General features: G+C 52.1%; 1 protein-coding gene across 1 annotated transcript in view; it reads left to right on the forward strand.

Moving 5' to 3' along the window:
* Positions 1-13,489, forward strand: part of XXYLT1 (xyloside xylosyltransferase 1) — a 35,146-nt gene extending 21,657 nt beyond the window's left edge. Inside the window, exon 4 of the mRNA XM_065844597.2 lies at positions 12,376-13,489. Within this exon, the coding sequence (XP_065700669.1) occupies positions 12,376-12,772 (397 nt within the window). The 3' untranslated portion in view covers positions 12,773-13,489. The remainder of the gene's footprint in view (positions 1-12,375) is intronic.
* Positions 13,490-23,650: the final 10,161 nt, after the last annotated feature.

The following is a 23,650-nucleotide window of genomic DNA, read 5'->3' on the forward strand; positions in this document are numbered from 1 at the left end:
TCCCCTCCCGGCTTGTGTTCTTGGCAGGGAGAGCGGGGGCCAGAGAAATGTGGATGCCGAGGTTTCCTCTCTCTAGGACAGCACCACGCTTGAAGCACGGAGGGCTTCTGCATCCCCTTTGGGTGTCCTGGCAGGATTTTAGTGCCCAGAATGGTAAATCCTCAGTTAATCATACTCAGCTACTAGAGTTTAAAGCAGGATGGAGACAGCAGTGGCAGCCGGGCGCAGCCACAGAGCTGTGTCAGATTGTCAGCTTCAGTCAGCACTGCCCAGCACGGCCAATCCCGTTTGTTAGTGGTGCAGCCTGTGATGGGACAAATTGTTTGTTTGCCTGCAATTAATCCACAGTGAAATCACTCCATGTTTCTGTCTCTGCATGGATCAGCTTTGCATTATTTCCACACATGGTTAGGGAGCAGAGAAGGTGTCTCACTGCCTGGAGGTGGCTTGTGGGACCAGGCATGCCTGGGGGGGACCGAGTTAAGCTTTGGGGTGCTCTGCTGGAGGGAGAGGTCTCTGGCACAGCAGGGGACAAGACACGGGACCACAAGGCTGACTGCTGAACATCTGACCCAAACGAAGCCATGTTCTCCCACCTCCTACCACCCACGGTGGGGACAAACAACCCAAGCAATAAAAGCCCTCACAGGCTGCATTTTTGGGCTGAACTTTCTGTTGTTGCAGTTTTGACGTTCTGGGTCAGTTTGGGCTATGTTGTGCTTTTCTTCTTGCGCTGTTTTGATCTTCGTGTGAAAACAAGTTCCCGATCCCTCTTGTCGCCAGATCCCCCAGCGCGGGGCGAGCTGTCCGAACGCCAGCCTGCCCTCCCGCCGCGCTCCCGCCCCGCGGGGCTCCCACCTCACTGCTAAAAGGCTTTCCAGACGAAAACACGAGCTGACAAAGCATGAGTGTCTTTGTGAGGAAAAAAAAAAAGAAAAAAATCTTCGCTATTTTTATACTTTTAGCAAGATAAAAACACATTGTAGGTGTGAAATAAGAGGTGCCAGCTCCAGCTGTGTGATTTGCCACGTGCACAGGCTTGAAGGAAGTTGGGAAGGTGGTTGTGTGGGAGTAGGAGGGCTATGGGGTGAAGGCAGGGTCTCTCCATTGCCACTCGCTTTTTCCTCCCCACTTCATGCAACTCTGCCACACCAGCTGTGTCCAGGGGGATTTATCTCAGCATTGCTCCTTTGCACTCAAAGTGTTCTCAGCATAGGCAGCAAGGTGACGTGGTTGGATTTAGAGCTGAAGGAGATGCCAGTGTCCTGGTGCCTGCACCCACAGCACACCGAGAGATGTTTTCCAAGCAGGACATGGTGCCTGGGGCTGCGCACGATGGCTGGAACTCCGCAGCAGCATGACTGCACCCTTGCTAGGAGATGGGTGGGTGTGAACCATGGCTGCACCAGCACACATTCAACACCAAGGCCTTAAAAGCAGGGTAGCAAGTGTGGGGCAAAACATCAGAGAGCTTGGGGCCAATCAGCAGAGCTTTCCTGAGCTTGGTTACGGAACTGTGGACAGGCACTGTGAGGCAGGGTGAGCTGCTCTGGCTTGGAAAGGTCTGGGTGCCATCTTCCCATCTCTGTAGTAGTGGGGAAGATGGATGGAGATCAGTCCACTTGGCTGTGTTGGATCCTTTTTACCTTCTTGGTCCACCAGAGGAGGTAAATGGTTGCAGACCAGTGTGTTTTGTAGGCAACGCACAATTTTCTGGGAGGCAGTGCTGTTCCCACCAGCAGCCCCCTGGCTGTCCAGCTGTAGGCTGCGCTTTCCAGGCACAGACTGGGACTGCTCCAGCTGCTGCACTGGTGCACCCAGCGGTGCTGGGCACAGACGCTTACGGGAAACGGAGGAGTGAGAAAACAGCAAATAGGAAATGTCCTGGAGCCTGCTCGCACATCCTGAAGGTAGAGGGAAACCTCCAGACAGCAAACAGGATGGCACAGGAGCATTTCCACTCGTTTGAGTCATGCTGAAACAATGCCCGGCCACTGTTTGTCTTGGACAAACGCATTTCTCTAAGCAACAGGATCTCCTGGCCCTCCTGTGAGTCAAACGCTGGGGTTTAACTGTTGCACAGCCTGGGGCTGGCCTGTCCCTTGGGGTCACTTGGGGGGACTGGAGTGGCCTGTGAAGAGCAGTAGCTCCTGCTGAAGTGGTATGTGGATGTCCCCTCAGATCCACCTCCCCGCTGTGCCCCGCAGGGCTGTGTCTGGCAGGGGCTCCTGGGTGCAGAGGTGGGAGCTGCAGGAGCCCACGTCTGGTCCAAAAGGCTTTCCATGCAAGGAGGTGCTTCTGCAGAGATAACCTTAATTAAAAGTCCTGTTGTCCCCTGCAGCATTTCAGCTCCTCAGGTGTGCTGCCAGGCTACAGAGGCTGGGCAGTGATACTCTAAGTATTTATGTTGTGCTGGGGCTTCTGTGCCAGATCCTGGCCAAACTGAGAAGTCCAGGCCCTCCTGTGTTCTTGCCCTGCTAAGAAGTGTACAGGCAAGAGCTGCAGATCCCGGCCGGCAAGCAAAAAGTCACTGTCCCTGGGGCATGCACAGGTGCGTGCCTGTCCTGGGAGCAGTGTAGCCGCAGTCCCTGCTGCAATGGGGCTGAGTGATGGCCAGGTGACCCATGGCTTGCTGCGGATCAGCCTCCAGAGCTGGCGTGAGCTGCAGGGGCTGTGCCTGGGACACCTCAGATGCATGGGGACATGGTGGAGGTCTCCACCAGAGCACAGTGAGGGCATCCACGTGTGGGTGCTGCTGCAGCATAGACCTCTGTGCCAGGCCAGCCCAGCCTCCCTGTTTCAAAGCAGCCCCACAGCTGAGATGAAGAGAGTGGGGAAACACTGTGGCACTCCCAAAAAACGTCCTGAGAACTCTCCAGTTACAAAAAACAGAGCTTAGGCTCTATTTTTAATGAGTTTCCTGGTTATAGATCCCTCTGGTCATGCTGGTGGTGTGCAAGAGGAAGCAGAGCAGTGATATTGATTGCACAGCTGCTCTTGGCAGCCTCGGGATGACCCCAGACCAGTGCACCACACTGCTCTCCCACTCCCATCCCCACAGCCATCCCTGCCTCTTCCCTTCCTGTGTGGTGTCAGTGCTGACCCTACGATGTTGTGGTGGACGCTGGGTTCCCACCAGTGCTGGCACCGCCTGGGGCCATCAGTGCTGCCCCCACAACACTTGCCTTGAAGGTCTCTTTGGGAAGAACTTAACCCATAGGTCTTCAGGCAGGTGCTTTTTACGACGTTACTCCATCTGGGAGTAAGGTACCTTCCAGCTGCATGTGGTGTTGGACCTCAGGAGAGGTCCAAGATCTTCATGGGTCCAAAGATGCATGCAGCTGGGGCAGGAGGGGTGGCTGCTGCCTCCATTCCTGCTGCTGGGTGAGATCTTCATTACTGTCTCCTGGGACAAGAAGCTAATAACAGCTGGAGGCGTCTTGGGAATCCACAGTGCTGGAAATGATGAAAGTTTGTCCTGCAGGAAAGGATATCTACATTAAAGGGACAGCTACAGACTACAAAGCACCGACACTTGAGTCATTGTGTGGCTGCAAGGGCATTCGCCTTTTCTGCTGCCTAAAATCTAGGGAGAGCTTGAACAGGACATTATTTTGTGGAGAGGAAGAGCTTTGTTCCTGCTAGTGATTGTGTGGGAGCTGCTGTAGGTGAGCTGTGTGCAGGGTTTGTTTTAAGAGTTGGTAAAATAACCCTCAGAAGCCCATTAAGGCATAGAAGCAAGCCTGTGCGATTTCTGCAGCCGGAGGCACTTGCAGTGCTCCGTGTTTGCTGGGAGCTCAGCGGCAGCACTGCTAACTCAGTTTGGCAGATGTTTGGAAGAGGAACAGAGTTATCCTGGGCTGTGAGCAGGCTAATGCTGAATCCACAGCCAGTCCAGGCTGCCGGCGCATCTGGGCTGAGACGGTACGTCCTGTACCTTCTCTTGACATTAAACTAAGAAAAAAATACTGCTGACAGCTGCAAGCAAGGAGGAGCAGCTGTATTCCCTGGGTATCAGCTTAGGCAGTGGTGGTGGCTGTAAAATACAACAGTGCAGGTGGGCTGTTGCCTGGGATGGAGCTTTCCAGAGTTGCGGATAACTATCTCCAGCAGGCAGGTCCTCCTGCCTGTAATCACCTGATTTCCTGAGCTCCTCATGCGGGCAGTTTGCCCTGACTTGGAGACTTTGCTCTTTTCCAGCTGCTTCTGCCCTGGGGGAGCAGGGCTCTGTGTTTCCCAAGCCCCTCAGCTGGCAAAGGCAGGAGAATTTGCTGTGTCTGTGCCCCGTCAGGTACGGTAGTGCCAATGCTGCCTGCTCACAGTCCTGTGAGCCGGAACCATCGCACTTTGGAATTTAAACCATTTTGAGGCCTTGGCTTTTTTTGTGGCAAGTGCTGCTGCTTTATGAATGGGGGAACGGTTCTTAGAATTCTTTGGCAATGACTGGCAAGAAGCAGCCAAAATTACAGAACAAGCAGAACCTGCAAGGAGCTGGCAGCAGAATTGATTTCGGGAATTCAGCTTTACTTTCTGATTAAAAAATGTCTGAGAAGGTAAAGGGTTTTGTTGTTTACATCTGTGCACATCATTAATATGTAGGACCCATTGCATTTATTCCCATTAGTAAGCAAATCTGAAATGTCATTTAAACACAATGAATAAATTTGACAAGATCTGGCAACCGCAACTGTGCATTGATTAGCACAAATACTATTAATAACATTAATACTATTATCTGTCCCTTTTGAGATTTTGGGCATTAGAAACGTATTTTCCATCAAGCAAGACATTTGTGTGTGTTTGAGGAAGGCAGTGAGGACCCTCTAAACATGGGTTCAAGCTTTTCCTCTGAGGACCTCTCTGTCCTGCAAAGAGCACATGTAGATGATGATCCTCAGTTGCAAGGGCTGCCTGAGATACTTGCTGTGACTTTGCTATGGGTTTTTTTGTTTGCCATAGCACACAAGTCCAGGGTATGTCGGGTAAGCATGTATCAGTTACCATACCTGCACTTTGTCTTCAACTCCTGAACTTCCCTATTTCAGCTCCTGAGCATCTCAGTTTCAGTGTCTAAGTGGTAGGTGTCACACCGGTGGCATCCTGGGGTTGCTGGAGTAAGTGGCTGTGCTATAAGTGCTGGTAGTGAGATCCAGCAGGGTATCTGCACAATGGCTGTCATCTTCAGTGCTTACTTTTTTGTTATGGGAGAGCATGAACTGAAGAAAGACCAGGTCCATGTTGAGCCATGATGCTTTTTGGGTGGTTACAGCTTAGTTTGAGGCTGCTAAGAAAAATGCTGTCCATGGACAATAGCAAGGCTGCAACTGGCCCGTGCGGCGCAGCTGTTCATGACTCCTTGCACCCAAGTGAAAGTTTTGCAGCATGGTCAGGAGGAGAGTCTGGGCTATAGTGCTAGCAGTGGTCTCAAACCAGCCCAGCTTGGCTCTTCAGTCTGCTCTAGAAAGTGACTGCTGCAACTGAGCATCTGGAGGTGGGCTGGGAGGAGTGGATGGGGCTGCTCTGGCAGCTGGAGGGTGGCTGCTGCCCCTCGGCCAAGGACTTCCTCACCAGCACTTGGTGGAGAAGTAGCTTCCAAGAGCTGAAGCCCTTTGATGGAGAAACAGGCAAACAAACAGCAGGAAATTGGGAGGCTGTGCTGCACAGCTGGGATGCTTTCTGGAGCAGCGTGGTGCTGAGGCCACACAGGGAAGCTCGCAGCAATCCTCTGGAGGGTTCCCACAATGTTCTCCTGCTCTCTGAATAGCAGTGATGGTTCTCTTCATGCCAGGACTCCCCCATGGCAGCACAGTGTCCCACAGCTGGCACTCCTGAACAGGGATGAGGGATGGAGGCCTTGTATTTCTCCTCCGCACAGCAGCAGGGGAGCATAGGTGAAGGGAGAGCATCTCCCCTGCTCTGTGAGCCTAGTTGATGGGCAAGGGTGGCCTGGGGCAGGCAGGAGAGCACTGCTGGAACAGAGTCCATTCACAGTCGTTAACAGAAATCTGCCATTTTGGCAGTAATTAGGCCTGTGATGTTTCAGTGTGCCCCTGTCCTTCCCCAGCACCAAATGACCAGGAGGTGTGACACACACAGCCCATTGCTCTGTGCCACAGCGAGTGCCACAGGCGTTTGGTCTGTAGAGGGAGGGAAACTGATGTGACCCAGACACAGTGATTTGTGGTCCCACATCTACTCAGAGGGTGATTTTAGCACCAGAGTAGGGTGTGAAAATTTTAGATGATGAGGGGGACTGGCCTTGAAAATCCATCTCCTGGGGAAGGGTTTCACATGCGAGCTGTATTCACAAGTTGCTACTAATCATCTATTTAAGAGTTCCCATTTTTGGACTGCTAAGTCCACGCAGGAATGTAATCATCGAGAATCAATTTGCTGCTCCAAATACAGGCCTTTTTAAAGTTTGGCATGCAGATCATGCTCTAGTAGAGACCAGCACTGTACAGACATAATTTGTGCATTACATGAGAAGTTTATTAAGGAATTACTGAAGTCTTCATTGAAGAGCTCAGTCTGTCGGTTCTCGGCGTTTTGCGGGGGAGGGCTGGCAGTGCCGCCTGAGCTGGGTCCTCGCTCTGAACCCATCGGAAGAGGGTAAGGTTGTCCCAGTGTGCGCACCAAGGCATGCTGCCCTCTGTCCCAGGCTGGGAATTGGGGTTGCTTTGCCCCAGGGTGGTGTATCTCCCTGCAGACTGGGCGTGTGGCTGTCGGTTATGTCCTTGCGCATCTCTGGGTGTGCGGTGCCCCCGAGAAGCACAGAGCCGGGATTTCCTGGGTTACACAAGCTGCTCAGCCTCAGCTAAGGAGCTCTGGGCCAGGCTGGTACTGAACCTGCCGCCCCAGCTCCTTAAGGGGTTTAGCATTTGTATATGGGAAGGAAGCTATTAGCAACAAGGGCCGCATTGTTGCAAAGGCTCTGTCTGCAGCAGGGCTGAGCTCGCCTGTCCGGGGTCTGGCAATGCCAGGGCAGGCACAGGGAGCCTGGGCCAAATTCTGCTCTGGGTGCAGCCGCAGGGCAGCTGCGTCGCTCCAGCTGTGGCAGAAACTGGGAATGGTCTGTCTTCACTACAGTGATGCCTTTTGGTGGTGGGTACCTGGGGGTACCTGGGGGTACCTGGGAGCTGGAGGAAGGAGACAGCCTTTTCTGAGGGTGAATCTTGGTCAGAGTGGTGGTCAGGGGCTGCCGCACTGGAGTTTAGCCAAGAGGAGGAGAAGGGTGCAGGGAGGTTTCTTGGCTGCGCTCTTACTTCTTGCTGAGGATTAGAGGAGAAGCCACCATCATCAGCTGGATGGATGACTCTGTCATCCCCAAGCCATCACGCTTCCCTCTCCACTGCCCGCACCTTCTCCTCAGGGAGGGACGGAAGCCACTGCCAGGGGCTCCTCCAGTCTACTGTGCAAGCCAGGTTGCTTTTCAGCCTCTATCTGTTGTCCACAGAAGCCCTTAGAGTTATTTATCCCCTCTCTTTGCTGTCTCCCACTCCATTTCAAACACATCCCCCGACTACATCAGAACGCTGCATCCTTCCTCCCCAGCCAGCTCGCCAGGGCCTCACAGGTGCCAGGCACAGGCAGACGGGCAGTGGGGCCACAGCCCCCCTGTGCCCCCTGCCCGCCCTGGGAGTGCTGGCAGCAGCACCGTGCGGAGGAGTGCGACACGCTCGCGCCTCGTTGCTTATTACACAGGAACAGCAGCGTTTGCCAGCAGCTGCAGCTGGGGATAACACCACCAACCCTCTGCTTTCTGGCTCAGGAACTGAAAAGCATATTTTGATGTAGGAAGAGCGTGCGCTTGTTGTTTTAGTTGGTGTTTGGGCTGGCAGGGCTGCTGTCAGAGTGGTGGAAATAGGGATGGCCATTAGTCCATGTGTCCCTTCGGTGCCAGGAGCCTCATGCCTGGCTGGATGGGGCTCAGTGACAGTGTGTGTTCTCAAGGTGCTGGGCTGCTGCTGCTGCCTGACCTGCCCTCCCAGGCAACTGGCCCAAACTCTGTCAGTCCTGGCAAGAGGCGGGAGCAAAGCAGTGAGTTTACTGGTCCAGGGATGTTTATTGCTTACAGAATCTTGCAGACCCCTTATTTATGCAGGTTTGTCCTGTGGCTGTTGGCTTTGCTTCCCTCTTTGGTGAGGGAAAGGTCATGCATCCTTCCTCCCCGGGTACCACGCTGCTTAGGCTTGTGCAGTGCACGTGCGTGGTGCATAGCAGCGTTTGGAGACCCCACAGCCTTCCAGAAGCATCCTCTGACTGCAGCCACCCTGGGGCTGGCCTGGCATCTGGTTTCACTTCACTTCTTTTTGACCTGGCTCCTCGTTTCCCCAGCTGCAGTGCCTGGGGGGAATCCCACAGGCTGACGCATTGCTGGAGATGCAGCCGCCTAAGGAGGATCCATAACCCCATCAGCAAGGCCAGTGGTGGCTGCGTAGCTGGTGGTGGAGGTGCAACCTCTTGAACGTCTCAGGTGGGTCCAGGCACTCAAGCCCAATCTGCTGCCTATGGGACCAGTGCTTCGGGCTTGCTGTTGGTCACCGAGCTGGCACTGTCGTAGCTGGTGGTGGAGGTGCAGCCTCTTGAACATCTCAGGTGGGTCCAGGCACTCAAGCCCAGTCCCCTGCCTATGGGACCAGTGCTTCGGGCTTGCTGTTGGTCACCGAGCTGGCACTATCACGTCCACCCTGTCGGTCCTGCCAGCGAGGGCACCCTGCTGCTTTACCAGCAGTTTCCAGCTCATCCCATGAGGTTGTCCCATAAATGAGTACAAGTTCATGGATTTGGACGAAGTCTTCCCCCCACCCAGCATTTCCCTCGTGCTGTGCAGGAAAAGGACTTGGAAAATACAGCTGATAGGTGGAACAGTCCCTTCTCCCCTGGCAGCTGTCCCCAGGAATGCACTTTAAAGGGTGAGATGGCAGCTCTGCAACCCGGAGCTCATGACTGCGGCGTGTGAGGCTGGGGAGGTGCAGCTGAGTGCCTTGTGCTTGGCCAGCAAGGGAAGTCCTGGTGGAAGCAGGCTTTTTTATCTGGGCTGCCTGAGCCCGGCGTTTGAATGCTTGGAAATGCTCTTCTCCAGATGTTTCCTAGCACACGCCGGCTCTGTTTATAAACAGCTCCTCAAAGCAAAGCCCGTCAGGGCTGCAGGCAGGCGCTCGCGGCAGCGGCCCCACACGGCTCCCCTGCACCCCACTATGGGGTCGGGGGCCTGGGGTCACTTCTTTCCCTCCTTTCTAGAGGAGCCAGGGTGGTTAACAAAAGCACAAAATTCCTCCTCTTCCTTTCTCCTCCCCTCCTCCTGGCCAGCAGCTTCCTGCCCCGTTGCCTCCCAGCGTTGCCGGCATCTCCAGCTGCCTTCCTGCCCCAGCTCTTGCTGCTGGGGAGCAGGGAACAGGGCACTCCGGAACCCAGGCTGGGGCACACTGGGGCTGCCTGAGCCACCTGTCACAAGGGAGATCCCGGCTGCTACAGGGGCTTGGGGTGGAGAGATGTTTCCATTGCATCCAACCAGCGGTTTGGTTCATTAATGGAGAGTGGTTATCTTGGAGGGCTGCACCCCCAGCAGCCCAGCGGCTCCCTGGATCCTGGCAATGCACTCGTCAAGCCTCTGGGATTTTCCCCCCTTGTTTTGCCGAAATTTAAGCCAGATGCCAAGGCAGGTGTCAGGCAGGACAAAGCAGTGCGGGATGCAGGCTGGGTCAGCTCTTTGGCGGGTTGCTGTGTTTCCCCAGCCCTAACTCCTCCAAAGAAAATGATCCTCATACCCACTGCTCTTTCCTCTTCAGGCTGGGTGGAGGTACCTTTCAACCACACTCTTCTCTGTCCTGGCCTCTGCAGAAGGACAGTGCCAAAACCCTCCATAAGAGGGACAAAAGCTGAGCAAAATCCAGGTGAAACAGATGCTGCTGGCCGCCCTTCCAAAATACCTTTCCCTTGGTTGGCCTGAGCCCAGCGCTGTGGCGCGTTGCCGTGAGCAGGTTCCCGAGCCGTCGGTGCTGTGGAGCTGCCCACAGCTCGTTGCATCCTGGATTTCTCTCCAGCATCGCTCCCCGGGGACGACCTGTCCTCCCGCTCCCCACGTGCGCTGTGGGGAGGATGGTCCAGTCATGGCAGCACTGGGAGGAAGGGCTGAGCAATTGCTGCCAGTCAGTCCATCTCGTATCCCTGTAGAAAAGGGCATGTTGTTCCATTCTTATTATGAGCCATCACCGAGTAATCCACTGGGGAACATCATTGCTCAAAAACTGAGTAATTTGGTATAGATCTGCTTGTCCCCCACCATGGCCTGGCTGCTGCAGCAAGGCAATGCTGAGGACTCCAGCACTTGCCTTTTCCCTGTTCTAGCTGCTTGCAGGGGCTGTAATCTCATCCCTTAGCTTAGGCAGTATGTGTTTTTGGAGGTAGGAACTTGAAAGGACTAGTTGGCTCAGCTGCTGCACAGCTGGAAAGGTGCCTCCCTCTGTGGCACCACTCCCCTTCTCTCTCCTGCCAGCTTCCAGCATTGGTTTTTGGGCATGGGGGTGGCTTTCCTGGCACTGCTAGGTAGAGACAGAGTGAGCAGAGTATGCAAAGGTGGGCTTGAGCCAGTCACCGCTCAGACCCTTGGACCTTATCAGTGCTAGGCTGGATCTTGTCTTTGCAAGTTGAGCTTCCCTCTAATGCTTCATGGAGAGCACTTTGCCTTCCTTTTCTTATGAGCATCCACGAGTTATCTTTGCAGTGACCCGGCGCCTGTCCCCGAGATATAACTGCTCTTTGCATGGGCAGAGCTTTTTTATCTCTTCCCTGCCCTTTAGATCAAACGAGCATTGCTGCCTGGGGGCTCTGATGAGGCAGCAGGTCCTCTGCTCCCCTTCCCCAGGAGGCGTGGAGGCAGCTGCTCAAAAACAGAGCCCTCCTTCTTTCCATGGGAAATTAGCACTTGGAAAAACCCTTTCCATTCTGAATCAGGTGAAAGGGAGTGGTGTAAAGACCCATAATGAAATGAGAAATATCAGAGGTTTGAATCTGAAGCATCTAAATGGAAAGTTGTGAGGAAGTGATGCTGCATGATGGTTGTGGTTCTCTGGATCAGGAGAGGAAAAAAGGTGCTCACAGTTGACATTATTGGTAGGTCCACAGTTTCTGCTGGGGTAATTCTGTGGTGGCTGCTGAATCCCAGCTCTTGCCTGGGCAAGGCTCCTCGCAGTCCTGTGCTGTCCTGGCTCCTCTCAGGACCCAAGGGGCTGTCAGACAGTGGAATGGGACCACAAGTCCCTCCTGCCCTCCTCCAAACCACAAGCTCAGCCACCTCTCAGATCCCTGGGTTTGCAAGCTCTCAGCTCCTTGGTTTTGCAGCAGAAGATACTGCGTGGGGGCAGACAACCTTCAGTCTGAATGAGAGTGATTTTCTGGGGCAGATTCAAGCCCAGCTGCTCAAGTAACAGCATTGGATTAATTCAGTTCCTGCACATGGGAGCAGCCGGTGTGCGCATGGTGGCGCGTGCTTATGGTGCGGTGTGTGTATGCTGGAGTGTGTGCAACACCCCAGGGCTGAGGAAGGAGCCAAAGACATTTTTGGGCTGCTTGCTTAGGTAGTCTAATTTTTTCTCATTTGAATCACCCTCTGGAGTTAGTTTTGTGTGTTGCTGGACTTGCACCACTCTCTTCTCCTTGGCAGATAGAAATTAGCTGGTGAAGATCGTGTCTGCAAGGGCTGCTACAGCTGAGCATTCCCAGGGCTGCAAATGCTGAAGGCAGTGCTTATTTAGCTAACGAGATTAAGGAGATGTTGCCACTGGACTTATTTTTTTATTTTTATTTTGAATAAATATTTTTGCCATTTGGATTTTTTTCAAGCCTTCTTTTTGCACAGCCTCAAGCTGGGGCCCATCTTTAATCTGGAGCTTCTCTGTAATCAAGCAATGATAATAAAGATGCTATGAGCTCTGCTGCTGAGATCCCGTTCCCTGCAGGACATTTCCCTGATATCTACCAGCCAGGGGCGGGGGGGGCACTTGTGATGTTCGCCCCAGGTGCTGGGGAAGTGGTTTCATCTCCCTGCAGAGCTGTGTGAGCAGTCATGCGATGCTCTGTCCTCTTGGCTCACCAGAGCGATGCTGGTACAAACAAAAGGGGCTTTAGGAGAGAGGAAGAAGAGTGGTTTGAGGTCTGGGCAATATCCTGTGGGGGAGGATGGAGAGAGCCGCAGCCCATGAAGCGCTGGGCTGCTCTGGGAGGCTGGGTACCTCCAGCCAGCAGAAGCCATGCGAGATGCCTTGGGTGGGTGGTAGATCCTGTGCTGTGATCCAGCCCTGCTCAGACTTGAGGTGGCTGCTCTTCAGGCTGTGCTCTCTGAGTCCCCTGTTCCTGTTTTTCCTCTCTTTGCAGGCACACATTCTGGCAGTACCGCCGTGAGAACCCCCAAACCAAAGTGGGGGAGCCCCCTCCTGATGGGCTGCCCGGCTTCAACAGCGGCGTCCTGCTCCTGAACCTGGAAGCCATGAGGCAGTCCAAGCTCTACAACCAACTGCTGGAGCCTGCCATGGTGCAGAAGCTGACAGAGAAGTACCACTTCAAGGGCCACCTCGGGGACCAGGATTTCTTCACCATGGTGGGGATGGAGCACCCAGAGCTATTCCACGTCCTTGACTGCACGTGGAACCGGCAGCTTTGCACGTGGTGGAAGGACCATGGGTACAGCGATGTGTTCGATCAGTACTTCCAGTGCGAGGGTGAGGTCAAAATCTACCACGGGAACTGCAACACCCCAATCCCTGAAGACTAGGGCCACCACTGTCCCCAGGAGCAGCTCTGACTGCAGCAAGCCCTGCAGAGCCATGGTGGCTGCACCAGCAGTTCTTCAGGAAGGGTAGCCAGCCCACTGCATCCTAGGGATCCCAAAACCATCAGTACCACACTGCCTGTAGCCTCTCCCTCCAGGAATCACAGTCTGGTGGTTGGAGCAGGACATCCACAGTCTCCCTGCCCAGGCCCAGCTTCTGGCTCTGCTTGGGGCACGTCCATGGTTCCTGTCTGTGCCCCAGCTACCAGGACAGGGGGACAGCAGAGGGGCCATCAGGTGACCACTGCGTTTGCAGGGTGCTGGCTCCATGGGTGCTGTGCAGCCCTGTCTAATGAACAGCAGGAGGCCACAGCCGGGCAGTTGGGTTTTGTTTTGTCATTCCTTGATGGCCCATTGCTGCACCTCACACGGAGCATCCATCTGGAGAGAAGACACTGTACTCAGGTCATCTTCCTTTTGAAGCATTCCAGAAAGGCAAGAGGGTTTTAAAGACTTAAAAGGTGCTTTAAATTGGGTTACTTACAAACAAAAATTGAACGCTAGATGAGCTTTAAAGCCTTCCATTGGTGGTTCTTAGCAATAAAAGCTTTACTGCCCTGTCTTGTCTTAAAAGCGTTCAGTGAGCGTGTATCAATAGGTTCATTTTTCTAGTTTTGCCTTTAACCTTTCATACAACAATAAAACTGCAGATGTAAAACACTCTCAGCTGTTTTTCTGCGGCACAACTGAAGTCCTGTGCAATGGGAGGCTTGTGCTCTTTTTATCATGATTAAAAAGTAATTGATGTATATCTGTTGGGCAGCTGAATGTGGTGCCTCGTGTATTATAGATGATCACTGTGCTTAATTCCACACCTGTCCCAAGGGAATGATGCAAATAAACGGGCTGGCATGTGAAGTGGATTTTAAAGATCCACTTCATAAAGATCATCCTCACCATAGCCAGGGTTGGTGTGGAAGTAGGTGGAGATGCCTGTGCTGGGACTGAGCAGGCTTCAGCCCTGCACACCCCCAAATAAATCCTGTCTCAGCTGGCCCAGCCGTGCAGGCAGGCTCCTGTGCAGGTCGCTGACAAAGGAGGAGCTCCCATATGTGTTAACCCACTGCCAGCCCTGATTTTTTTTTTACACCGGGCCAGGATGTACCCATATGTGTGTCTGTGTGTGCATCGGTGTGACATTCATGTGCAAGAGAGAGGGATGAGGACTTAATTATGGCTTAAGAGCCGGACAATGTGTGGCAGGAGTTTCCTGGGATCCTTCCCCTGTGTCTGTGAATGACCGTTTCCCTTTATGGAGGGAGAGGCTCTCCTTCCTCTCCCCAGCCGATGTGAGGGGCATGGCAGGCTGCAATGCGGGCTGCAGCTCTAACCTAACCCTCTCTCATTTGCTGAACTGGTCCATTTCCAAGTAGCACACAAGGTCTGCTTGAAGTATTTTCACATCCCTAGGGAAGGAACTGCAAATAGGTAATTAAGGTTTAGTGACAGAAGCAATAACCTGCTGTATTAGACTGAACATTTTCACCAAAACCCAAGGCAATCAGCCTTGCTAGGCAAGGCAATCAGAGGCTGCAGTGGGGCAGGTGATGCACTGTGGTGATACACCCTGAAGGACGAGAGGGTTTGCAGCAGCTGAGCCAGCCAGAGCTGCACCCATGCCTGGAGAGCTCGCACCCTGCAGGGGCTCCTAGGGGGAGGTTTGCTTGGCCAGTGCCCGCTCTGATTTAGGTGTGAGCTGGGTGGGAATGGCTGCAATGAGCCCTGGGAGCCACCCACCTTGCCCCTGCCCTGCCAGTGCCACACTGCTCTCCTGGGCTTGCTGGGCAAAACAGAGAGAGGGCAGGGCTTGCTGGTGCGGCGCCATGGTCCTATGGTTGGCTTCAGCACTTTGTCACCACCCTGACATGTCCCTGAAGCCCCTGTGATTGCCCCAAGCAGCTCCCGGCTCTGCCCCATGTGCAGAGCCCTTGCTGTGTTTTGGGTGCTGCTGGGGGAGCTCAGCCCTGCACTCACTGGCTGGGGCACAACAGTGGCACCAGTGACACACAGGACCTCGTGTGCCAGGGCAGGACCTTGCCAGCAGTTTGGAAATGGCCATGCTGGAAAGACAGGCCAGGTGGCTCCTGTCACCTGCCCGGGGGAGCGGCAGGATGATGAGCAAACAGCTCTTCCATGGGGCTCAGCAGCCCTGGGGTGTCTCTGGGTGTGAGGGCTGGCCCGAAACCACCATGATGGTTTGGAATGGCCTTGCCACGGTGACACCGAGGATGCCAGCCTTGGGAGCCAGGGCTGTGTGGGGCTGAGTGCCCCCCTGCCCCATAGCCAACCCTGGAGCTGGGGCAGGTGCTGGGCACCCTCTACCTGCAGGCAGGGGTTGCTCTCCACAGGGTTGGGAGCACCTTTCCCTCTCTGAGGGAGCTCTGGGGGCTGCAAGGGGGGGCTATGCCTTCATGTGGCCACCCCAGGGCTGAAACATTTTCCTTAGGCATTTTGCAAAAAAAAAGTGTTTCCAGTTTTTTCTGTGCATAATGGCAGTCCACTGGGAAACTCACTGCAATTTTTCAGCTGAGAAAAATGTAGTAACTGAAACATTTAATTCAGCTTAGGGTGGTTTTCCCCAGACACCGCAGACAGCCCAGTGGCCCAGCTCTCCATGCAGTGGTGCCTGCACCCCCTGACACGCCTGGTCCCCGGGGCCATGACTAAAGCACCGCAGGCAGCGCAGACCCACACTGTGCTATATATAGAGCCTGCACACAGCCGGGGCCGTGCTGCCTGTGCAATTATCTCCCCTTCATGCCCCACTGATTGCAGGCACTAATGAGCTCAGCTGCAGAAGCCTCTGCGGCAGTCTGGAGCCTGCTGACGTGGGGCTGCCAGCTCAGCCTTTTTGAAGGATGCTGCTGCCGGGACTGCTTTGAGGCAGAAGCAGAAGTTGCTGTCCTTGGTCGGGGTGGCAGCACCCCTGTGGGCACCCTGCAGCCAGTTCCTGCGCTCGGTGCCCAGCCGCCTGGCAGTTGCTGGGCCCTCCCGTTCCCTCCCGTCAGTGGTAATTCCTGGAAGAATGGGGACATTCCAACTCCATCCCTCCTTGCCCTCCAACACTCTCTGGCTGCACAGCCCAGCCTTGGGCAGAAGATGCTCCAGGCACACAAGATCAAACCTAAGCATCCCTGCCTGGATCCCAGCCCAAACCTGACCATCCCCCCCTGGTCCCCGTGACACTGGCCTGGGGACATCGCAACCAGCACTGACAACTGCTAGAACAAGCACGGTAAAAAATGCTCAGAAAGCATTAAGCAGCACTGGTTTGTACCGGGCAGCAGGGATTTGCAGCCATGGCCCTGCAGCAGTGGCCTTGGGGCTGACTGGCAGCTCCTGGTCCCCAGGAACTGAGGCCATGTCCTTGGGCCAGCACTGGTCCCCTGCCTAGCAGAGGGGATCTGCAGACTCCCGAGCCCTGTTTCAGGTTGGTGAGGGCCTCCATGGAGACCTGGCGGTTGAAAGGCAGCCCTGCGCGAGTGGCATGTGGGGACAAGCTGCTGTGACATGCAGTGATGGGGGGATGCAGCTGTGGGGAGCAGGGCACCAGCCTCGCCAGTGCGACTGGCTGCAGGGGATGGAGCTGTGCCCCACGGGCTGTGGGTATTGCACCCACAGAGCTGCAGTGGCTCTGTGAACGGTTGTGATGGGATTTACACCAAGGTTACTCAGCTCAGCTTCTCTGTCACACCTGGGGGTTTCCTGCTCCTTCTCCTCTTACCTGCTTGCTCACAGCAAAGTGATGCTCATGCCTAGAGCCCCGTGTTTTTTCAGGATAGAGAAGGAGATGGGTGAGTAGAGGAGTCTCCTTGAACTCTTTGTAGAAGATCAGGCTGTTGAAAGCAGTCCGTAGCTTGAGCTGAAGGGGAAAATTCAATTTATTTTTTTGTATCATTCAGCATTCATGAGAAATGGCACGTAAAGCAAACAACATGCCCTGTTTTCTGGCCAGTTTTGCTTTCAGCCTCGCGCTTGAGCTGCATGGGATTTTTGCTCTTCTCTCCCGTGTTTCGTAACACTGTCAGTGTTTATTTGCGTACTCATTTGTACTTCTTCTTTCCCATTTGAAATGATCAATTTTTGGTATAAACTCACCTAGGGAGCAATTACTGTAAGCCTAACCCAAACAGGCCCTGGGGTGCTCCATTAAGCAATAGAACCACCCTCCCCTCTCTGCTGCTCCCAGAGGATACAATATTTACTTTTTCAGCTCTCTGCAATTCATGCCGAGCACACTCCGGTCAGCATGCCAAGAATAACGCAAACCATAACAACGGGTTTAAGTGCTAAGATGGAGTTCCTGACTTTGGAAAACAAAACAAAACAAAAAAAGCAAACCTGTTATTTTGCCTCCCCTACGAAGCGCCCGGTTGCAGCAGAGCCTGCGGACACCCGAACCACCCTCTGCCTTCAGCAGAGCAGCGGGTAGTGTGGAATCTGTCCCGAGTAAACGCAGAAAGAGGCAAAAAAAGAGCAGTAAGCCTGGAACACAGGTTGGCGACTGCTGTTTTTTCCTTTAAATGTAGATTTTTATTAGGTTGCTGCATTGTTTTGTGAGCTTTTCCTCAAAAGCTCCACAGAGCCATGGAGGGACATGTCCCCAGCACCTTGCTTGTGAATATTTCAGCCAGGTTTTTGGTAGCTCCATCTCTGACCATCATGAGCTGTCATAGCTTTAATTACTAAGAAGCTGTTGCCAGGTCTTGTTAGTCTTCTCAGTGCTGTCAGGGTTCAGTCTGTGCAGTTCTCTGCTGGAAATTATTTATTCGCTAACTGGCTGCTAATGGTGGGAGCACTTGGAGCAAATTACCTTACTGAGATATTTCACAGGAACTAGCTATATTGTGCAATAAATTCTTAACATTAATTTAGGCAACTTGCTTGTTGGAAGAAAAAGCTGAAACAAAAGCAAAGTCTGGAGCTGCCAGAATCAGCTGTGGGTTTGGCCCTGGCAGGAGGCTCTGGCATTGCCTCCTGAGGAAGGGGATGTCAGCAGTTCTAGGGCTGTTCCTGAGAGCCAGATGTGTTTTCCCTGGGGCAGATGTTGCTCACGCTGCTGTTGTGGCAGATAGGAAACCATGCACTGGGGCTCCAGCCCCACTGTAAAGAGATGAGCACCTTTCAGCTCTTTCTCCGGGCTCGCTTCAGATGGATTTGGCATCCCGCAGCCTGGAGGGGACTCACCCCTGGCCCCAGCCTTCGCCAGCGCAGCCCCAGCCCCGGCTTTCCCTCTCGCTCACACCCAACCATCATTTATCAGCAGTTTGTGACCCTGCTGGTGACAATCCTAAAGCTGTGCAAGCCACAGAAGGCACTGCATGAGGTATCTGTATTTATCACCTGCAGACCACTTGCTCTAAATGCATTTTGCACCTGTTGAGGTGTTCGGGGGTTTTGTCGTAACACAGTCCCTCCTTGGAGCCGGTCAGGATACATAAAGCCTTTTAAGTAGTAAGAACAGGCTCAGTTTAGGGAACAAAACACTTGTGGATGCCCTGTGATACACGGGGCTCTAGGCACTGTGTCAGAAGGAAAACATGGGGTTTTTTTCTACATGCTTTTTACTTTAAAACTCATCCCTTTTCTATGCTGGAGAACTTTTCTGGATGCCCCAAGAACACAGTAAAGACGTACCATTCCAGCAAGACCTGCCGTGCTCGAGAGGGAAGTTTTATACAGAGTGCTTAAAAATACCATCAGCAGTAGGAAAAAGATGAACAGACATGTGAGACTGAGCACCTTGGCTGTGGAACGGGGGCACAAAGAGCTGCCCAGGTGAAGGATGCTCAGCTGAACTGACAGGCCCTGTGGTCCTGCAGCAAAACCAGTCAAAAACCATAATCTGGAAAATGGGGGTGAATGGTGACATGGCAGAACCTGCCACTGACTCTGAGCTCTTCAGGAGTGGGAAGTGCAGAGCCAGTGTGAAGAGCTGCAGAAAATGAGGGGGATGTGAAACAGACAGGTAATGAAACAGGAACAAAATTCATTGTTGACAGATCCCTGCTCAGCAGTTTGGGAAACTCTTGGAGCTATAGAAGAGGTGAAGAGGTATAGAAAAGGCAGAGGTGTCCAGCAGCAATTTTTGTCTGGTAATTGGAAAAGATGTCCTGGCACTGTAAACCACTGCACATCGCAGAAGGGAAACAGCAGTGCCTGGAGTCCAGCAGGCCTGGGGCATACTCCAGTTATATAATGGGAATAAACACTAGTTAAATAATGGGACCAAACTATAATGCCTGTGCAGAAAGCAAGGAGGGTTCTTGTCCTGTGCTAGCGTTCAAAGGAGAAGGCTGGCAACTCTGAGCTAGCAGCTTGACTCCCAGGTTGGGCAAAAGAATGGGAAAACTGGTGTAAGATTCAACAGATAGTAATATTTCCACCTCAGAAAGGTTTGAGCTGGAGCAAGAAAGTGTTGTGCAAGGCTTTGGACACCACGTTTTTAAAAGATGCAGTAACTGATCTAGAAGAAAATACCATGCAGTGGAAGAGAAACTGGAAGCCAACACGCTGTGTCCATGCTGATACACCAGCATTTCAGAGTTGCAAAGCAGCAGACATTGCAAAAATAGGAAATATAAGAACTCAGCGCTATTAAACCAAACGTAGTGAAATATCCTATCATGAGTCATTTACTTGTAAGCCTCACAAATTTTTTAGCAGATGCCACTAAATTTCTTTTGCCAGTCATTGCTTCACTGAAGTTTTTCTAGCAAAGAAAGAGGATATAAAATGCACAGTGTTTAATCTTCTTCTCTCAAGAGCTGTGTGTAATAGGATGCATTATTGAATAATAATAATAGGGGAAGCATTTAAATAATACTGGGCTGAGTAGGGAATGCCAAGGCAGTCATACACTTGTCATAAAAATGGAGTACCGGGTTCTTAATGAATAAACGTGTCAGCTGGATTTGGGCAGGAGCACTGAGCAGGCTGAGTGGGTGCCGGCAGCATCACATACAGATCCTGAAAATGATTCTGTACGAAGTTACTGGTGTTTGCAATTCTGCAGCTCCTCCTGCCCATGGGTCTCTGCAGCCTGTGCTCAGCCAAGTCTCCCTGCAAAGGGACCGCGTTGTCCTGATTTCCCAGGGGAAAAAGAAGAAAAGGCTGAGCAACCGCTGTTTGACATGGAGCCAGGAGGGGATTTCTAGATTTTCTGTCCATCCTTTCAGCTGCCAGTCCCCAAACGTCCTGGACCAGAGGGGACAGGACGCTGACCCAGACACAAAGTGTTCTGGGGTGATGTGGCTCCTTTTCCCCATTTCATTTTCATGTTCCTCACAGTGGAGTGATGCCCACCCTGCTCTAGGGTGGGCTCGGTCAGTGAGTACCCAGAGCATGGCAGGCACACTGGGAAGGACACGATGCAGGCTGCTGGGGACAGGACTGTAAAGCACCAGGGGTGCATGTGGGCACCCTGAGCAGCATGGGAGGGTGGCAGGGCATGCTTCTGGGGGGACCTCCTGCAATCAGAAGTCCTCCTGGGGAATCAGAAGTGTTAGAAGGCAACGTTCTCCCGTCCCTAAAGTCACTTCTGGGACTGGACACGTAGTTTGAAGTGCCACCACACGCAGCATAGCAGGAATGCTGTGGGTGGACATGAATTCTATATAATTCTTAGCTACATTTATCCTTCTCAAAATAGCTTTCCTTTTTGTGGATCAGTTGTCTGAAAACCATAATTGATACTTTCTGAGCTCTTTATAGCTGCTTGTGAAATAGCGACCTTCTGGTAGCGCAAGAGCAGGCGTGGGCCTGACCCAAGCTAAATCAGTGCTGAGGCCAGGACTGACCTGAAGGAGGGGATGTGTCTGGCTGCCTTGGGGAAGGTGTTTGTCAGATGCAGTCCCTTCTGCAGACACCCTGGGTTGCTGTAAGCTGCAGAGGGGGTGCCGGAACATTAGAGATGTCCTAGGGTGCCAGCACCGCTGTCAGGGCTGCCTGCCTGCATGCTGCCCATCACCTGGGCATGCACCAGGCTGTCAGGGTTCCTCCTATAGACCATCCAGATTCAGACTGCTGGCACATTTCAACACAGTAAAATGCATGTTAGTTCCTCCAAATTCCAGGTGTGCGGAGGACGGGTGAACCCATTAATTTTGCTTGCGGAAGCCAGAGGCCTGGCAGCTCCACGGTGCCGTGACAGGAGGTCCCCTTGCAGAGTGGTGTGCCCTGCTGCTGTCTGCTTTTAATTAAGAGCCAAGTTCATTTACTTTTTTCTAATGTCCCCTTCCAAGAACAGATGTTGGAGTTTTTTACATACAGAAGATCAAACTGTTATTTTTAATCAGACTTTGTAAAAAAAAAATGTATGGTGCATTGTGAAAGAAATTAAGAGTCATGTAAATGAAGCAGACAGTTAAGAGGCTCCGCTTGGCAGGGGCTGCAGGAGGGGGGACCGGCTCTGTGCGGTTCCACCGTCCCTGCCCTGAGCCGTGCGGCTCGGCAGCCCTCGCTGCCTGCACAGAGAAACATCTCTGAGCCAGGAAACGTCTCCAGATCATCGCAGATCTCAAACCATAAAGACAACTGGCTTGTCAGGGCACGCCTCTGCATTTCCATGTACTCAGAGCCAAAAAAAATGAAATCTCCCCAGTAGTCCCAACATTCTTTTGATTATGAGAAAAGGCAATTGAAAAGTTTTGTTGCACGCCCTTCAAGATCAAATGATAATTTATTTAGAATGCACTTTGTGGTATTATATGGTATGCAGGCTCAGCAATTAGCAGGAAGCACATATTCCCCCTCATTTTCCGTGAGTGTGTCATTAGGATAGTGTCTCACCAGTTTAAAATTACCATTATCAGCTGCAAATATTGTCAAAGTTCAAACCATTTTTTTGTAGTTTACTTTTTATACTTTAAAGTATTGTTAATTCAGCTTCATTGCTGCCTTTGAAATAATCAGACAATGGTTTCTTCTCCTTTCAAACTGCCATTAACAAACTGTTGGAAATATTCTGATATTTCTACAGCTGGAATTATCAGCAACGATCAGAGAAAATGCCCCTTTTAAGCAAATGGTTAACAGTTTATATTCTAGATGAAAGAAGAACTGAGGTATTGTATACAGTGCACGTAACTTTTGTCTGCTGCTCATCTCCAGTGTCTCCTACAACCTTCACAGCAGCTCAGAGCCGACAGCAGCCATGCCCAACACTGCTACAAACCCTGGCTTGAGATTGCCTTCCAGCCCTTTGACAAACCTCTGCAACAAAAGGAGAGGATTTGGGAGGGGCAGATACATGCTTTTTCCACGGTTATGAATAAATATGTATCTTTGCCATGCCAATTCCCTGCCTGGATGATCTGGAAACAGTGAATTTTTTAGCAAGATGAAATTTCTGTGCACAGGGGAGCATTACATGGTCTATGTTTGATGGGGAAGAAATGCTTTCAAATAGGGCAAAGATCTTTGGTCACAGGCGTTTGATCGAAATGAAGATTGCAGAGAGCTGTATGAACAGTGATAAATGTTTCTCACAGAGAGCGCGGTTAATCCCAGGGGCCTCAGCTATTTTTCCTCTTTCAGAATGATGCTAGGTGAAAATACCTGCCAAGTCTGTCATCTTTAAAGCCTTGAGAGTTTGAGGGGAAACTAAAAACCTTCTGCTGGTCATATTAAGTCCAATAAACAATTTCAGCCCCAAAGAAACACTTCTCAGGCATGTTGGAATGGAGGCTTTGCATCAAGAGTCTTTGGCTATAAATCCAAATGCAAAATAAATCAAGATATGTTGCTTTATTCTGCCTGTTCAGGTGAAAGCCCCAAACATTGGCTGTTCCTTGCTCCCAGGCCTTGCCACAGCCAGGGCTCCTGTTCTCCACAGTATATTCTGCATCACAAAAACAGCAACTGGGCTTTCTGCATGGATTTATGTTCACACCTTGCGAACCTATGCCTCCAGAGGGAAAAAGGATAGCATGGAAGATAATATCTGCTGGCAGCTGTTGCACCCGCCAGGAGGAGGCATGAGTTATCTCCAGTCGTTATCGGTCACACTTATAATGCAAGAGGCTTCTTTCAAGATGTGGTGAGACAGGGGCTTTTTGCACATTAAATGTTAAAAGGTAGTGTCAGCTTTCACAGTAATTTAAGGCCGGTGCTTCTTCCTGACTTATTCTTGCTTCCAAAGGGCATCTTTCATCTTTTTAGGAGGCTTATCGTTATTAGACATCATAAGTGAAGAGGCTTTAAATGCTTTCACCGTCTCTCACAGACTGGCTTCAGCCACCACCTGGTCCAAAATGCAGGGTGTCTCTTTTGTCTGTGCTATGGGACATGTGGCCAAGGGGAATGAGTGGCTGAGGAACAGCGAGCACACGTGGGTGTGCACTTGTGTGTGTGATTCTTCACGTCACCCTCTCCAGGCTTCAAAGCAGAAGCAGAGTCCTGCAGGAGGGTGGCACAGAGCTTTTCCTGGCACAAGGGCACGCATGGCTGTGCCGCAGAGCAGGACCATGGGTGTTTGCATCCACATGCAGGTGTTTTGCTGGCAGAAGCTGAGGCAGAATCCCCAGGGGAGAGCTGCAGGTGATTTGTGGAAAACAAAACAAAACAAAATAAAATAAAGCACAAACCAAACCAAACAAAACAAAAAACTGAGGAGGGAGGTGCCAGTCACTGTAAAAACATGGGCAAGCAGCAGCTCACCATGCAGTTGCGGCCCTACTGTCTCAATGCAACTTGGAGGAACTTCTTGGATATTGTGGTCATCTCTGGTTTCTTTCTATGTGTGAGACGCAGATAGAAATTTTGAAGGATTTGGCTGTGTTTCTTCAAAACTACCATTCATCCATGGCATTTAAAAGGGAA

Source organism: Patagioenas fasciata, chromosome 9, assembly GCF_037038585.1.
Source record: "Patagioenas fasciata isolate bPatFas1 chromosome 9, bPatFas1.hap1, whole genome shotgun sequence".
NCBI classification, from domain to species: Eukaryota; Metazoa; Chordata; class Aves; order Columbiformes; family Columbidae; genus Patagioenas; species Patagioenas fasciata.